At 68.7% G+C, this 14,940-nt stretch overlaps 1 protein-coding gene across 1 annotated transcript; it reads left to right on the top strand.

Annotated features, from left to right (window-relative positions):
- Positions 1-214: 214 nt before the first annotated feature.
- On the top strand, positions 215-13,807 carry LOC116800087 (formin-like protein 3). The gene is given in 28 exon segments (XM_032713663.1): positions 215-421; positions 2,933-3,016; positions 3,110-3,130; positions 3,132-3,191; positions 3,275-3,351; positions 4,423-4,506; positions 4,850-5,002; positions 6,225-6,333; positions 6,421-6,497; positions 6,572-6,665; positions 6,975-7,049; positions 7,139-7,249; positions 7,328-7,477; positions 7,588-7,689; positions 7,770-8,016; positions 8,206-8,274; positions 8,784-8,908; positions 8,991-9,193; positions 9,459-9,693; positions 9,784-9,852; positions 9,995-10,075; positions 10,183-10,312; positions 10,391-10,551; positions 11,849-11,950; positions 12,030-12,119; positions 12,206-12,317; positions 12,440-12,538; positions 13,249-13,807. Coding segments are annotated over 27 exon segments (3,063 nt in total). The 5' UTR covers positions 215-271; the 3' UTR covers positions 12,532-12,538; positions 13,249-13,807.
- Positions 13,808-14,940: the final 1,133 nt, after the last annotated feature.

Below are 14,940 nucleotides of genomic sequence, written 5' to 3'. Positions count from 1 at the left end.
TTGGCCGCCGCGGGCGCGGACCTGGCCAATGGGAGCGCTCCGTTCGCTGCGGGGGCCTTCGCGAGCCCCCCCCGCGGTGGCGCGACCGCACCCCGGGGCGCCCCCTGGCGGCGCCGCCGGGACGGGCAGCGGCGGGGGCGGGACCGGGACCGGGCGGGACCGGGAGGGACCGGGCGGGGCGGGGGGGGCGGGACCGGGAGGCGGTGGCGGCGGCAGCGCCGGACACGACGGGCTGAGCCTCCCCCGCCGCCCCCCGGTGCCTGGGCCGGGGATGGGGAACGTGGAGAGCGCGGACGGGGAGGCACTGCCCCGGGGCCCCGGAACGGCGGCAGGCCACCCGGGGGGGCCCGGGCTGTTCGCCCCGGGCAAGATGCCGATGCCGGAGCCCTGCGAGCTGGAGGAGCGCTTCGCACTGGTGCTGGTGAGAGGCCGACTCCCGCCGCTCCCCCCCGCGGTTCCCGGTGGGCTCCTCCGGTTCCCGGTGCACCCCCGCGGTGCGCTTCCCCCGTACTCCGTCCCCGCGCCCCCTCCGGGTCCCGCTGCGCCCCCCCGGTCCGCCCCTTCCCGGGACCCCTCCCGATGCGCCCACCCGGGCCACGGGGCAGGCACCGGGCACCGCCGGGACGACACCGGCGCCCGGAGCCACCGGCGACGGGCGGGGAGCGCTGGTGCCCGCGGGGATGGGCAGTGGCCTCGGGACCGCGGGGAATACCCCGCCCGGGACAGCCCCGGGGGGTGACGCCACTCCCGGTGCCACCGGCGGGGCCCCTGAGGCCCCGGGGACTTTGTGAACCGGGAAAGTCCCGTCGGGGCGGCGAGCGGGGCTGCGGGCGGCGGGTCCCCGTGGTTGCGGGGGTCCCCAGGGCTGGGGTTCCCCCTTGGGTGCCGATTCCCGGTGGATGCGGGGGTTCCCGGTGGGTGCGGGGGTTCCCGGTGAGCGCGGGTCCCCCGCTCGGTCCCCGGCCCCGCTGTCACGGACGGGGCGGTGGCCACCCCGCCGCGGTCACCGGCCCAGCCCGCCGGTGCCACCGCGTCCCCGGGACGTGTCTCAGCAGTGCCCCGTCCCCACCCCGTGCCACCGGTGCCATCGGGACCCCCAGTACTGCGGGAGGGAACCCACCGGCGCCGGGCTCGCGGCGCGGGCCGTCCCGGTGGCCCCTCCGCGTCGCCGGCTTTGTTTGACGGGGGAGTCACACCGTGACCGGTGACACCGGTGCCCCCCGGTCCCCGACGCCCGGCCCCGCCGTCCCGGTGGGGGCCACCGCCAGCGGAAGCCGAGGCCAGGCAGGAAATGCCGTGTGGTCCCACGGGGCTCTGGAAGCCGAAACCGGAGGGCATCGGGGGGGGGCATCGGAGGGCACCAGCACCGCCGGCGTGGGCGCGTCCCGCCGGTGACCGAGCGGCTCCCGCCCGCGGCGCCGCTGCCCGTCCCGCATCCCACGCGGGGCGGATGCGGCCGCCGGTCCCCGCGGGGCCGGTGGCGGGGGGGGACACGTCCTGCCGGGCGACACCGATGCCGGGGAGGGGCTCAGTTTGGAGGGTTGTTGCACCACATCCCCCCTCACCTCCCAAAATGTCCCCCGCGCCCGTCGGCGGCGCCCGGTGCCGTCCCGGCTGCTGCCGGGGGTGGAAAATATTCCATCATGTGATGGAGCTCCGGCGGCCCCCGGACGGGAGGATCCGCCCCGGTGCCCCCCAGCCCCAGCATGCGCTCCGGTACCGCCGTTCCCGGGGGGGTTCGGCCCCCGGGACAGCCGTGGGGGCTCCCGGTGGGGGCGGCGGCGGAGGAAGTGCCCGGCCGGGAGCGGCCGCGCTCCCACCACAAAGGCAGGAAACCGAGCGGCGGGAACGCCGGGGCGGGCGGCTGCGCTTCAAAGCCCCCCGGTGCCCCCCCGATGCCCCCGAGACCCCACCCGGGGTCTCCGTGTGTCCCTTCCGCCTCCGTCTCCGGGAGGGCCCTGGGATTTCGCCTGTGGCCCGGGGGGAATAAGCTGAGACCTGTGGGGAGGGAACGGTGCCCCTTTTGGGGGCAGTTTTGGGGGGCCCCGTGCTGGCGGTGACGTCCCCGTGGGCCCGCGGGACCCCTGCCCAGGGGTGTTCGGTCTCGCCCAGTCTCTGTATCCCAGTTTCCTGCGGCTTTGTGGGATCGGGATGAGCAGGGGAGGGATAATTTTAGCCGCCACGGGGCGGGTGGAGCGGTGGCAGTGACCGGCTCCCGATAACGGGGCTGCCCGGACCTGCGTCACCAGGGTGACATCACTCACGGGGGTGGCATCGCCCACCGGGGTGGCATCGTGTGCTGCGACGGCATCTCCCGCGGGGGTGGCACTGCCCCAATCCCGCGGCCATCCGGCATCCCCGGTGCCCCCTGGGACACTCCCTTTGTGTCCCCTGTGCCACATCCCGCACTGTGGGTCCTGGGGTCCCCCACGGGGCTTCCCGGTGTCCTGGTGAGCCAGCACCCATGCCTGGCCTTGTGCCCGGTGCCTCAGTGAACTGGGACCGATGCCAGGTCTCGTGCCCGGTGCCCTGGTGAGCCGGCACCGGTGCCAAGTCTCGTGCCTGGTGGTGTCCTGGTGAGCCAGCACCAGTGCCCAGCCTCGCCGCGGTTGGGAGCGGAGGCTGCGGCTGCCGCACGGAAGCGGGTGCAGACAGGAAGGACACGTCGGGGATGAGGAGATTTGGTGCTGCCCGCAAGCTGGCATGTGGCCCTGTTGGCACTGCTGGCACTGCTGGCACTGCTGGCACTGCTGGCACTGCTGTCCCCGTGCCACATCTGTGCCCACCGGTGCCGGTGACCCTGGCTGTGCCATGGGCCTGAGTGCCCTTAAGGGGGACCCTGGCTGTGCTGTGGGTGCTTTTTGGGTCTGGGTGCCCCCGGGGGGCACAGTGTCCCTATGTCCCCAGGGTGACACCTCCGCTCTGCCCCCAGAGCTCCATGAACCTGCCCCCGGACAAAGCCCGGCTCCTGCGCCAGTACGACAACGAGAAGAAGTGGGACCTCATCTGTGACCAGGTGGGGGCTGAAGGGTCCCAGGCATCCTGGGGGGGGTCTGGGTGAGCTGTGCTGCTGTCCCAGTGTCACCAACACCCCCCCCATCCCCTCCAGGAGCGGTTCCAGGTGAAGAGCCCCCCCCCACGCCTACATCCAGAAACTTCGCAGCTTCCTGGAGCCAGGAGTCACACGGAAGGTGAGGGACGAGGGGGGCCTGGGAGGGGTCCGGGGGTCTGGGGGGCTCTGAGGGGGCACAGCTCAGCCTTGCTCTGCCCCTAGAAGTTCAGGAGGAGGGTTCAGGAGTCGACCAAAGTGCTGCGTGAGCTGGAGATCAGCCTGAGGACGAACCACATCGGGTGAGTGGGGGGTCCCAGGGAGGGGCTGTGGGGTCCTAGTGTGGGGTGTGGGGTCCTGGGGGGGGGTTGTAAAGTCCCAGGTGGGGTGCAGGGTCCCAGGGTGGGGTGCAGGGACGCGGGGGGGCTCTGGGGTCCCATCACCAACCCTGCACAGCTGCAGGGGAAGCCGGAGGCGCTACAGGAACTGGGCCGGTTCCTGCCCCGGCCCGCGGGCAGGTCCCGGGGGCGGATGCCGGGGCGGATGGGCTGGCGATGACGCCCTGGACGAGGCAGCGTGGCCAGATCCCGCCTGGCTCCTCCTGGCACCTCAGGGCTCGGTCGGCACCGTCCCCGAGCCGGTGACACCCCGATCCTCACCAGGATGCGCCGGGGGCAGCGCGGGGCGGCGGGAGGGACGGGGCGGTCCCGGGGGTGTCGGGGCCGTCAGTGGCGGGTGCCCGGTCGTGCCCGCGTGCCCGGGGCGGCTCGTGCACGTGCTGGGCTCTTCCCCGCCGCCGGCCCCGCTCGTCCCTGCCCACGGACCCAAAATAGCAGCAGCCAGAGACAGGAAACGGGCTGGGGCGAGGGGCTGGCGGCGGCAGGAAAGGGGCAGCTGCGGCCCCCCCCGGCTCCCTGACGCAGGGCCGTGGGCAGGCGTGGGGACCCCCGGCCCTCCTGGGTGAAGCCCCCACCCCGCGCACCCCACTCCGTGCACCCCCCCCCTTCCGCACCCCTCCCTGCCCCTGGGCACAGCACCTCACATGTGCACCCCAACACCCTCCACCCAGGCGTCGAGGCACCCCGAAGCCCCCCCACCGCGGGGTTCCCAGGGTGAGGGTGGGGGTGCAGCAGCCTCAGCACCCACCTCTGTTTCCCGCCCGTGCCGAGCCCTCCCCGCCCTGCAGCCCGCAGATAACCCCGTACCAGCGCTGGCACCGGCGATAGCACAGAGGCTGCAACTGCCACGGCAGCCCCGGGGTGTCCCCCCCCGCCACTGCCCCGGTGCCACGACGGGGATCCCTGTGGTGGAGGGGGTCGTGCCGGGGGGGTGTCCTGACCCCTGCGGGCCCTGATGGGTTCCTGGTGCTGCAGGTGGGTGCGGGAGTTCCTCAACGACGAGAACAAGGGGCTGGACGTGCTGGTGAACTACCTGTCCTTCGCCCAGTGCGCCGTCATGTGAGTGGGGTCGGGGGGGTCCTGGGGGATGGGGGGGGTCCCGGTCCCTGTAGCAGCTCCCTGATGTGGGCAGCCGATGCTGGTTGGTCCCTTATCGTCCCTGGGACACCACAGGGGGACCCGCCTGCCGTGGGGTCCCGAGGGACAAGGGATGCTCAGCCCCCTCCTGCCCATCCTGAGGGTCCCAGAGCCACCTTCGTGCCTGTCCCTGCCCCGCTGCCCCCCCGCCCCCCCGCCTCAGCGCTTGCCTCTGTGTGCCCCCTTGCCAAAGCCGTGTGCTCCCTTGCCAAAGCCTTGTGCCCCCCCCTCCCTTCCCGCACGCGTGTGTCCCCCCCCCCTCCAGGTTGGATTTTGAGGGCCTGGAAGGCGGCGAGGACGGCGCGCTGGAGAAGCTGCACGCCTGGAGCAGGTCCATCGAGGATCTGCAGCACCCCAGCGCCCTGCCCGCCCCCTTCGCCAGCAGCCTGGCCCGCTCGGCCCGCCAGACCGCCCTACGGTACGTACCCGGGGGGACACACCCGCCGGGGGGGCACGTCCTGCTGTGGGGGTACGTCCTGCCGGGGGGGCACGTCCTGCTGTGGGGGTACGTCCTGCCGGAGGGCTCTGGCTGGTCACGGCGCTGCCGCTTGCTGCGTGCCGTGCCACGTGCTGGTGTGCCACAGCGTGTCCTGGTGTGCTGTGCCACGTACTGGTGTGCCACGGCGTGTCCCAGTGTGCTGTGCCACGTGCCGGTGTGCCACGGCGTGTCCCGGTGTGGTGTGCCACGTACCGGTGTGCCATGGCGTGTCCTGGTGTGCTGTGCCATGTGCTGGTGTGCCTCGGCGTGTCCCGGTGTGCTGTGCCATGTGCTGGTGTGCCACTGTGTGTCCTGGTGTGCTGTGCCACGTACCGGTGTGCCACGGTGTGTCCCGGTGTGGTGTGCCACGTACCGGTGTACCACGGCGTGTCCTGGTGTGCCACAGCGTGTCCCGGTGTGCTGTGCCACATGCCGGTGTGCCACGGCGTGTCCCACTGTGCTGTGCCATGTACTGGTGTGCCACTGTGTGTGCCGGTGTGCTGTGCCACATACCGGTGTGCCATGGCGTGTCCTGGTGTGCCACTGTGTGTCCTGGTGTGCTGTGCCACGTACCGGTGTGCCACGGCGTGTCCTGCTGTGTCGCAGCGTGTGCCGTGCCAAGCGCTGTCCCACCGCAGCGTGTGCCATCGTGCCCTGCGCCGTGGGCATCGCACCACGCCACGTGCAGCGCCCGGAGCTCGGGCTGTGCCTCGCCCGTGCCGTGGCCGTGCCATAGCACGTGCCGCGTGTGCCGCGTCCTGCGCTGCCTCGCGCGTCCCGTCCCGCCCGTGCTCCGCCCGCCTCCGCTCTGGCTCTAACCCCGGGGTAATGCGCCCCATCTCTGCTTCCAGGGCCGGGTGCCCCCTCTCTGGCTGTGCTCTCTCTCTCTTCTCCTCCGCGCCCACCTCGCCGCTCGCCCGCCCGCCGGGTAAGTACCGGCGTCCCGGGGCCGGCCCGGCGCTCGCGGCGGCTCCGCGTCTGCAGCCTCTGTCCCTCTCGCCCTCCGGCCGCTTCTCTCTACCTCTGCCCCTCCTAAAGCCCTGCTGTCCCCACACTGTCCCCGCCCTGTCCCCACGCTGTCCCCGCCCTGTCCCTCGGTGAGCGCTGGCGGTGCAGCACCGCGGGCGAGGGTCCCGCTCACCGCGTGTCCCGTGTCCCCCAGCTACGGGACCCTGCCCAGCCGCCGGGCGCTCAAGAACTCGCGCCTGGTGAGCCAGAAGGACGACGTCCACCTCTGCATCATGTGTCTCCGGGCCATCATGAACTACCAGGTACTGTCACCCCGCGGCGGGGACACCGCTGTCGCCACTGTCGCCGCTGTCACCGTGGCTGACGCTGTCCCTGCTCCGTCCCCACAGTACGGCTTCAACCTGGTCATGTCCCACCCTCACGCTGTCAACGAGATCGCCCTGAGCCTCAATAACAAGAACCCGAGGTAAGGGGGGCTCTGGCAGGACGGGGGGTCCCGGTGCTGGCCGGGGGTGATGGTGATGGTGACGCTGTGCCCAGGATGAAGGCGCTGGTGCTGGAGCTGCTGGCGGCCGTGTGCCTGGTCAGGGGGGGCCACGAGATCATCCTCGCGGCCTTTGACAACTTCAAGGAGGTAGGAGGGGAATGGGAGCAGCAGGACCAGACTGGGATGGGGGGGACTGGGGGGGAGACAGGAGCAGGCTGGGATGGGGGCACCAGAATTGGGCTGGGACTGGGGAGCAGGACCCAGGGAATGGAGGAATTGGGGACCCCAGGAGAAGGCTGGGATGGGGAACCTGGAGCACACGGGATGGGGGGGATCAGGGAGGATGAGGACTGGGAGGTCTGGGGGCACCAGGACCAGACTGGGATTAGGAAACTGGAGCCCAGGAGACGGGGGGGAGGCCAAGCCAGGATGACCTTGTGTCCGCTGCCTGCTCAGGTGTGCAAGGAGAAGCATCGCTTCGAGCGGCTCATGGAATACTTCCGCAACGAGGACAGCAGCATCGACTTCATGGTGGGACACCCTGTCCTGGGCGAGGGGGAGGGTCTTTGTGGGGGGCCAGGGGGGGGCTCCCAGTGACCCCAGGTGACCCCTGCCCGCAGGTGGCCTGTATGCAGTTCATCAACATCGTGGTGCACTCGGTGGAGGACATGAACTTCCGCGTCCACCTCCAGTACGAGTTCACCAAGCTGGGGCTGGAGGAGTTCCTGCAGGTACTGGGGGGTGTCGGGGCTCGGGGGGGGTCACCCCACAGGGCCCCCCCATCCCTGACGCTGCCCCCGTGCCCGCAGAAGTCGAGGCACACGGAGAGCGAGAAGCTGCAGGTGCAGATCCAGGCGTACCTGGACAACGTTTTCGACGTGGGGGGGCTGCTGGAGGACGCCGAGACCAAGAACGTGGCCCTGGAGAAGGTGGAGGAGCTGGAGGAACACCTGTCCCATGTATGTGAGCACGGGGGGATGCAGGGACCTGGTGGAGTCCCAGGGGGGGTCAGTGGTGACACCTGGGGGGTCCCTGAGGGGGTGTCCCAGCTGTGTCCACCCCTCCCCAGCTAACGGAGAAGCTGCTGGACCTGGAGAACGAGAACATGATGCGGGTGGCGGAGCTGGAGAAGCAGCTGCTGCAGCGGGAGAAGGAGCTGGAGGTGGTCAAAGTGCGTAGGGGGCCACGGGGGGCTGTGGGGAGCGGGGAGGGGTCCTGACCCCCCCCTTGCCTGACTCTCACTGTCCCCAGGAGACCTACGAGCACACGAGCCACCAGGTGCACACCCTGCGGAGGATGATCAAGGAGAAGGACGAGGCTTTCCGGCGCCGCTACGGCTCGGAGCCTCCCCCCGTGCCCGGCGCAGAGTCCCCCCCCCAGCCCGAGCCTGAGCCCCTGGAGGAGACCCTGCAGCTCCCAGTCCTGCCCCCCGTGGAGGCCGCGCCCCCTCCACCCCCCCCACCGCCCCCCCTTCCGCCCCCTGCGCCCCCACTCCCAGGTGAGGAGGGGGAGCCCCCGGGGCATCCCCCAAAATGGGGCATCCCCCAAAATGGGGCATCCCCGAGCTGGGCTGTCCCCAGGGGTGGGAGGGGTGGGCTCTCAAAGTGGGGTGTCCCTCGTGCTGGGCTACTCCAGAGGGTGGGGGGAGTCCCCAGAATTGGGGTCTCACCCTCTCGTGGCTTCACAGGGAAGTGCCCCCCGGCCCCGCCGCTGCCCGGGGCTTCGCCCTCCATCGCCCTTACCGTCGGGCTCTCGGGTAAGGGAGGGTGACGTGGGGACTGTGGGGATGGGGACAGGGAGGGCCTGGGGACAGGGACGGTGCAGGGACTGTGGGAATGGGGACAGAGAGGACATGGGGACCAGGGAGACAGGGCCAGGGTACAGACACCATGAAGGAATCAGGATGGGGACAGGGAGGGTGGAGGCATTGTGGGGACAGGGACAGGGGACAGGCACTGTGAAGGAATCAGGATGGGGACAGGGAGGGTGGAGGCATTGTGGGGACAAGGACAGGGGACAGACACCATGAAGGAATCAGGATGGGGACAGGGAGGGTGGAGGCATTGTGGGGACAAGGACAGGGGACAGGGACGGGGAAGGGTTGCAGGGACCGGGGTGTTGCAATCCCCAAGAAACACCCAGGGATGGGGTGGCCCAGGGGATGGTGACACCGGACTCAGATGGCTCAGGGTGGGCACAGGACCTGTCCCCCCCTCCTCCCGCTGCCCCAAGGGGTGCTGAGCCGGCTCCCACACCCCCTGGCAGCCATCCGGATCAAGAAGCCCATCAAGACCAAATTCCGGTTGCCCGTGTTCAACTGGACGGCGCTGAAGCCCAACCAGATCAGCGGGACCGTGTTCAGCGAGCTGGACGACGAGAGGGTGCTGGAGGTGAGCCTGGGACCCCCTCCCGAGTGGCTGGGTGGGCACCAGCACCCCCTCACCCACCTGTGACCCCCCTTTGTCCCCCCAGGACCTGGACCTGGAGCGCTTCGAGGAGCTGTTCAAGACCAAGGCGCAGGGCCCGGCGCTGGACCTGGTGTGTGCCAAGAGCAAGGCGGCGCAGAAAGTGGCCACCAAGGTGACTCTGCTGGAGGCCAACCGTGCCAAGAACTTGGCCATCACCCTGCGCAAGGCCGGGCGCGGTGCCGACGAGATCTGCCGGGCAATCCACACGTATGACCCCACATGGTGGGGGGAACGGGGGGTGGGGGGGCAGGGAGGGTTGGTTGGCATTCAGGGGGGTCCGGGCAGAGCGCAGGGGGGCTGGCAGGGGTGCAGAGGGGGTTGGTTGGGGTGCAGGAGGGTCCTGGCAGGTTGCAGGGGGTCAGGCTGGGATTCAGGGGTTCGAGCAGGTTTCGGGGGGGGCCAGGCTGGGGTTCAGGGCTCCCATCCCAGGTGCTGCTGCGAGCTGCTCCCCGACATTGTGGGCGCGGGGCAGGTTCGACCTGGCGACGCTGCCGGTGGATTTCGTGGAGTGCCTGATGCGGTTCCTGCCCACGGAGGCCGAGGCCAAGGCGCTGCGTCAGTACGAGCGCGAGCGGAAGCCGCTGGAGGAGCTGGCGGACGAGGACCGGTTCATGCTGCAGTTCAGCAAGGTGGAGAGGCTGCCCCAGCGCATGGCCATCATGGCCTTCCTCGGCAACTTCGCCGAGAACATCCAGATGCTGACGCCGGTACGGAGCCGGGAAAGGGGGGGGGATTGTTCCTGCTGGACCCCCCCCCCCCAGCCCTGGCTGAGCCCCCCCCGTGCTGTCCCCCTGCAGCAGCTCAACGCCATCATCGCGGCCTCGGCCTCCGTCAAGTCCTCCCAGAAGCTGAAGCACATGTTGGAGGTGGGGACAGGCTGGGTGGGGGTCCTGCGCTCCAGCCTTGCTGGAGCTGGGAGAAGAGGGGGTCCTGTGGGGGTCCCACTCTCTCCTGACCTCCCGATCCTGCTTCTTTGCACCCCCCATCCCCGGTGCTTCGCCCCCGCAGATCATCTTGGCGCTGGGCAACTACATGAACAGCAGCAAACGCGGCGCCGTCTACGGCTTCAAACTGCAGAGCCTGGACCTGGTGGGCAGCCCCCGCCTCCCCATGCCCCTCTCCGGCTCCCTGGGACCCCCCCCAGGGGGTCCCATCCCGCAGCGCTGACCCCCCTTCCTCCCCAAATCCTGCTGCAGCTCCTGGACACCAAGTCGACGGACAGGAAGATGACGCTGCTGCACTTCATCGCGCTGACAGTGCGGGAGAAGTACCCGGAGCTGGCGACCTTCTGGCAGGAGCTGCACTTCGTGGAGAAGGCGGCGGCAGGTGCCCCCCCCGTGCCCGCAGCCCCCCCTCACTGTGCCCACACCGCAGGGCCCCTGACCCGCCCCGTGTCCCCTGCAGTGTCCCTGGAGAACGTGCTGCTGGACGTGAAGGAGCTGGGCCGGGGGATGGAGCTGCTGCGGCGGGAGTGTGGGATGCACGAGAGCGCCGTGCTCCGCTCCTTCCTGGGGGGGAACGAGGGGCAGCTGGAGCGGCTGCAGCGGGACGCGCGCACGGCCGAGGTGAGGGCGGCTCGTTCCTGGCCCTGCGTGGACCTCGGGCACAGCTGGGCATCCTCACCTTGCTCTGCAGGATCCCTGTGCATTCCCGGGCATCCTCACCTTGCTCTGCACAATCCCTGTGCATTCCTGGGCATCCTCACCTTGCTCTGTACGGTCCTTGTGCATTCCCGGGCATCCTCACCTTGCTCTGCAGGATCCCTGTGCATTCCCGGGCATCCTCACCTTGCCCTGCAGGATCCTTGTGCATTCTCAGGCATCCTCACCTTGCTCTGCATGATCCCTGTGCATTCCTGGGCATCCTCACCTTGCTCTGCACGATCCCTGTGCATTCCCAGGCATCCTCACCTTGCTCTGCACGATCCCTATGCACTCCCAGGCATCCTCACCTTGCTCTGCACCGTCCTTGTATGTTCCTGGGCATCCTCACTTTGCTCTGCATGATCCCTGTGCATTCCCAGGCATCCTCACCTTGCCCTGCACGATCCCTGTGCATTCCTGGGCATCCTCACCTTGCTCTGCACAATCCCTGTGCATTCCCAGGCATCCACACCTTGATCTACACGATCTCTGTGCATTCCCGGGCATCCTCACCTTGCTCTGCACGATCTCTGTGCATTCCCAGGCATCCTCACCTTGCTCTGCATGATCCCTGTGCGTTCACGGGCATCCTCACCTTGCTCTGCACGATCCTTGTGCATTCCCAGGCATCCTCACCTTGCCCTGCACGATCCCTGTGCATTCCTGGGCATCCTCACCTCGCTGTGTTCAATCCTTGTGTGTTCCTGGGCATCCTCACCTTGCTCTGCATGATCCCTGTGCATTCTCAGGCATCCTCACCTTGCTCTGCATGATCCCTGTGCATTCCTGGGCATCCTCACCTTGCTCTGCACGATCTCTGTGTGTTCCTTGTCACAGGAACCTTATTCTGCACACTCCCTGTGCACACCTGCCCTGCCTTGCACACACCTTTTCATCTACTCTGTGCTTTGCACAGCCCTTGGGCACTCCTGTTCATCCACACCTTGCTTTGCACGTTCCTTGTGCGTTCCTTGTCATCCACAGCTCACTCCTCACGTTCCCGGTGTGCTCCCGCCTTCCCTCGCCTGTTCCTTTCGCATTCCTTGTCGTCCACACCTTTTTCTTCGCGCTCCTCGCGCACACCTGCTCGTCCACACCTTGCTTTGCACACTCCTCGTGCACTCCTGCCCTGCTGTGCCTGTCCCTGGTGCCCACCCATGCCTCACAAACCCCCCCGAGCCGGGCACTGCCCTGTCCCTGACCGCCCACCCCGTGCCAGGACGCCTACAACACCGTGGTGCGGTACTTCGGCGAGAGCCCCAAGACGACCCCCCCGTCCGTCTTCTTCCCGGTCTTTGTCCGGTTCATCCGCTCCTACAAGGTGAGGTGGGACCAGGAGGGGACACACGGGGGGTGGGTGGCACTGGGGGATGGCTCCCACCGCCCCCGTGCCCCGGCAGGACGCGGAGCAGGAGAACGAGACGCGGAAGAAGCAGGAGGAGGTGATGCGGGAGAAGCTGCTGGCGCAGGAGGCTAAAAAGCAGGAGAAGGTGAGAGCGGGTGGGCACCGGCTGGGCTGGGGAGGGGGGGGCACAGCGGGGACCCCCCTGTCCCTAACCTGGACCCTCCCTCACAGCGCAACAAGTGGCAGCAGCAGGAGCTGATCGCGGAGCTGCGGCGGCGCCAGGCCAAGGACCACCGGCCCGTGTACGAGGGCAAGGACGGCACCATCGAGGACATCATCACTGGTATGGCCCCCCCAGCCCCTCCCGGCCACGAAAGCTATCTCCCTGTTCCCTCCACCCCCCAATTTGGCCACGGGGGCTGACATCTCCCTGTCCCCCCCATTCCCCACCCGTGCCCCCCGCAGCGCTGAAGAGCGTCCCCTTCACCGCCCGCACGGCCAAGCGGGGCTCCCGCTTCTTCTGCGACCCGTCCCACCACGACGAGTCCAGCTGTTAGTCCCCAGGTACCACTGCATGCCTGGATCCTCCTGGATCCCCCTCTGGATCCCCCCCGGATCCCTTCTGGTCCCGCATGTCCCCTCCTGCACGCCCCTTTCCCCGCATGCTGTCACCCTGGGGTGCCCAGCACCCTCCAGTCCCTTGGAATGGAGCAGGATCCTGGTGAAAGGCTGGATCCTGGAACAGAATCTCAGCTCAAGGCTGGATCCCAGCACAGGATCCCAGCACTGGATCCTGGTGCAAGGCTGGATTCCCACATGGGGGTTTTGCTGCAGTGCAGGGTCCCAGCACAGGATCCCAGTGCAATGCTGGGTCCCAGCACGGATCCCACTGCCAGGCTGGTCCCAGGGAGGGATTCCAGTGCAATACTGGATCCCAGAGGGGGGTCCCAATGCAATACCCGATCACAAGGCAGGGTCCCAGTGCATCACTGGATCCCAGGGCAGGATCCCAGTGCACTACTGGGTCTGAGGTGGGATCCCAATGCAATACTGGATCCCAGGGAAGGGTCCCAGTGCACTGATTGATCCCAGCACGGGGTCCTACTGCCCTACAGGATCCCAGAGTGGGATCCCAGTGCATTACCGGGTCCCAGCCCAGTGCTGGGAGGACTCACCCTGAGCTGCCTGTACCTAGGGGGGGGTCACCTGGGCCCCCCCTTGGGCCAGGCTAGCTGTCCCCAACACTGTCCCTGACTGTCCCTTCTGTCCCACAGCCCGCAGGTGCATCCGCCTGTAGCCGGGAGAGGCTGAGGACCTGGCTGGGGGCAGGGGGGCCTGGGGCTGCCTCAGTTTCCCCTCCTCACCCCCCTCTGCCCTGCAGGTGCCCGGGGAGGCTCTGTCCTGTCCCGACACCACGCAGGGGTTGGGGGGAAATGTCCTCGTGCCACCGTCCTCGCGGGTGACACCCCCGTCCCTGCGCCCGGACCACCCCCAGACCACCCCAGACAGAGGCCAAATCCAGCTGTGGTGGGACCCCAGCGCCGAGGGCTGACCCTCTCCCAATCGGGGTCCCCTCATCCCTGAGGTGGGAGGGTGTCACTGCTTCAGGGCCCCCACCCCACCACAGGGACCACGGGGACCCCCCCCACCCCGCGCTCGACACTTTGACCACTGATGTGAACACTAAGTGCCAAAAAAAAGGGACCAAAGCCAGGCCGGGGGGGGTGTGGGGGGAGTGGCAGGATGGTGCCCACTGTCCCAGGACCCCCCCCCGGACCCACCCCCTCGCCCCCCAGTGACTTTTTGTACATGTGAAATATATGGAATCTTTTACACGGCCACTGCCTGATTGGGGGGACTGGTGGGGGGATTCACAGAGGGGATCCAACTGCCTGGAGTGCCCCCACCCCAGGCTGGGGGTCCCGTGTCCCTGGGTGTGGGGGCCACATGGATATACAGGGGGCAGACCTTCAGCAGGGCTTTGCAGTGCTGTTATTAAAGTTATGGGACTAAAAGGGGAGGGGGACCTGCTTTTGGGTGGCTGATTTGGGAGCCGCCCCCACATCACCAGCCCTGTTCCAGGGTGGGGTGACACCAGTTCACCCCACTGCTGGTGGCTGTGGGGGACTGGGAGCAGATTAGGGGCCAGGAAGGGCTGTGGAGAGCGGGGTGGGGGGAAGGATACAGCCCCAGGAGCAATGGAAAAGGGGGTGAAGGGACAGGGTCAGATGTGGGAGAGGCAGGATGGGACAAGCAGGGCAGAAAGAGTTTGGGGGGGGCAGAATGTGGCCACCGGGGTCTGAAGGGCTGTGAGGGGCAGGATGCCATCCCAGACCCTGGCAGCGGGGCAGGGGCCCAGCCTCCTTCCCTGAGCCCCACCAGCCCAGGGATTAGCCCTGAAACAGGGAATAAAAGTTTCCCCTAATCCTCTTGGGGGGGATTACCAGCGCTGCCGCGCCCAGGGCGGGATCCAGCCCGGCCCCGGCCCCCCCAGCACCGCTGTGGCCTTTTAATCCATCCACACGACCCCCTGCTCCATCCCGGGGGCCACCAGAGATTCTGTGGGCAGAGGTGCTGGTCCATCCGTGTCCGTCTATGTCCATCCGTCCATCCATCCGTCTGTCCGTCCGCCAAGCTCGGGCAGGTCCCAGTGCCCTCGGTGACACCCACCCCCCTGAGCTCCCAGCGCCGTCCCAGCGGACTCTCAGAGAGGCCACTGTCTGTCCACATCCCTCCATCCGTCTGTCCGTCCCTCTGCGGGGATGTCCATCCGTCTGTCCGTCCCTACCTGCCCTCGGTGACATCCACCTGCAGGAGCTCCCGGAGCCGTCCCGCTGCCGTGTGTCCGCATCCACCCGCGTCCCTCTGTCTGTGCACGGGGCTCTGTCCGTCCCTACGTGCCCTCGGTGCCCGTGTCGGGCTCGGACGGGCCCCGTTCGCCCTGTGCCGCGGGCGCTGCCAGGCTC

The sequence above is a fragment of the Chiroxiphia lanceolata genome, chromosome 30, assembly GCF_009829145.1.
Source record: "Chiroxiphia lanceolata isolate bChiLan1 chromosome 30, bChiLan1.pri, whole genome shotgun sequence".
NCBI classification, from domain to species: Eukaryota; Metazoa; Chordata; class Aves; order Passeriformes; family Pipridae; genus Chiroxiphia; species Chiroxiphia lanceolata.
The sequence above is the reverse complement of the archived record's forward strand: the minus strand, read 5'-3'. Positions and strand labels throughout refer to the sequence as shown.